Source organism: Pundamilia nyererei, unplaced genomic scaffold (genome assembly GCF_000239375.1).
Source record: "Pundamilia nyererei isolate P.nyererei 1_Seehausen unplaced genomic scaffold, PunNye1.0 scaffold00260, whole genome shotgun sequence".
NCBI classification, from domain to species: domain Eukaryota; kingdom Metazoa; phylum Chordata; class Actinopteri; order Cichliformes; family Cichlidae; genus Pundamilia; species Pundamilia nyererei.
Genome location: NW_005187661.1, coordinates 303,432 through 305,338, shown reverse-complemented (window position 1 = coordinate 305,338; position 1,907 = coordinate 303,432). Strand labels below are relative to the sequence as shown.

The 1,907-nt window shown below is 39.2% G+C and overlaps 1 protein-coding gene across 2 annotated transcripts in view; it reads left to right on the top strand.

Moving 5' to 3' along the window:
- Positions 1–1,907, top strand: part of chrnb1 (cholinergic receptor, nicotinic, beta 1 (muscle)) — a 24,801-nt gene that overhangs the window by 17,348 nt on the left and 5,546 nt on the right. For both annotated transcript variants that reach the window (XM_013915143.1, XM_013915142.1), the window contains one exon: positions 935–1,110. In XM_013915143.1, the coding sequence (XP_013770597.1) occupies positions 935–1,110 (176 nt within the window). The remainder of the gene's footprint in view (positions 1–934; positions 1,111–1,907) is intronic.

The window sequence follows — 1,907 nt, the reverse complement described above, 5'->3', positions numbered from 1 at the left end:
AGCATCTGAAGGCTAGGCTGATCTTTTATAGGGCGCACTATTTAATCTAGGGAGGGCAGGGATCACCAGATATGCCACAATTAACACAATACTTCATTCATGATTCGGTATTAATGTGACTTTTGCAACATTTTGTGATTTGCTGTGTATTGAAATAACATATATTGCAAGTTATCAACTTTTTCTAGTCCAACTTATGCCCTTAAATTTAAACTAATCAATCAGCCAATCAGAAAAAAGTTATCTTACTTGAAAATGAGATTTTTAAGCATACCAACCAAACACCTGCCAGAAATGTTGCATGTTGGCAATTGCATGCAGTCTTTTTCTGATAATACAGCAATTCACTGTGATAAATTGTAGAAAATCAAATACATGTTAATGTCTACATAGTCAGAAATTCAAATTTAAGTAACTTCCCGCTCCATAGGAATAGGAAATCCCAGTATCACATTTGCAAGCTGCTTTGCCACCGCCTTCAACCCAGCTCCTGCTTCTACATTTATCACTTTATACTTTCCATGTATGTGTGGAAGAGCAGGAAAACCCTAGAACAGAGCCATGCTGAAAAATATGGTAAATGGACTGATTCTTATACAGTGCTTTTCTACTCTCCCGGAGTACTCAAAGCGCTGTATACAACATGCCTATATATAAATGACTGCGCATGGAAACATGGTGTTTCGGCAACCCTGATGAAGGCCACAAGCCGAAAGTGTTGGTCTGCAAATAAAGCTGTTCCCTTGTGTTTTAAATGTTGCTGGAGTCTTCACCTCACCAGATCATTGTCCCCCTCCACGCAGTCTTGGAAGTAGGTGAGGTTGTTCCTAAAACCTGGGGCTCTCTCCACATGGAAACAGTCTTCTGGCCGAACTGTCTTTAATGGGAATTGTAAAAGTATCTCTGTTCTTCTTTGCCTTTACTCTCCACCTAGATCTTCATCCACATGCTCCCTCCTTACCTGGGCATGCTGCGGCCAAAGGTGGAGACCCCCCTGTCTCTGGAGACCGTACCCCGCCGGGAAAAAAAAGTCACTGCAATTAGCATAGCTTCTGACGAATACTTCATCCGGAAACCTGACTCTTCCATTTTATTTCCCAAACCCAACAGGTAAAGCCAGGCTTATACGTGCACATGCTTGCTCTCGTGGTTGTGAGTGTGCCTGGATTTGGTTTAGCCTGCATGTTTGAAGAAAAAGCAAATGAACCCAGAAACAGCATGTGTGAAGTGGAGCGGGTGAACAGTTGTTGATTCAGGCAAAACCCGGACAGATGGATATGAGGAGATTCCATTGATCATTAGTAGGATGAGAAGCGACTGCTCTTGTCTCTGTTATGTCTTATGGGATTCTTCAAGTGAATCACATACTGGTATATAAGTTTAATTCCATTATATATATATATATATATATATCATTAGATGCGTTTTCCAAATATTACTTTAGAAACAATACTTGTGCAGTAAGATAAGATCAAATACATTAAGAATAAACAAATTTGATTTGATGTCATGTCGAAATGGATTCAAATATATATCACTTTAGTGTCTACACAACCTTGCACTCATAGAAGTTCAGGTTTCCTCCTTAGCGCTTACCACCTCAACTTAGGACAAATTAAAATTCTGTTATATTTTAGGTGCTTTTTTCACTTTGAATTGAATTCAACAGTGTTTAAAAGCACAGAGCCTCTTGAACAGACAAACACCATATTTAAAGATACCAAATGCTACCATAACAATAGCAGCAGCTGCAGCACAAGAAGTAATTCCTCTCCTCTTCTGTCACCTATACGTGCACACATTTATTACATTGTGCTGCATAATATATTCTCTCAGTGAGGCCAACGAAATCTATCCAATGTTTTTTGGCTCACAATAAGGAAAAAGAAGAAGAAGAAGAAGAAGAA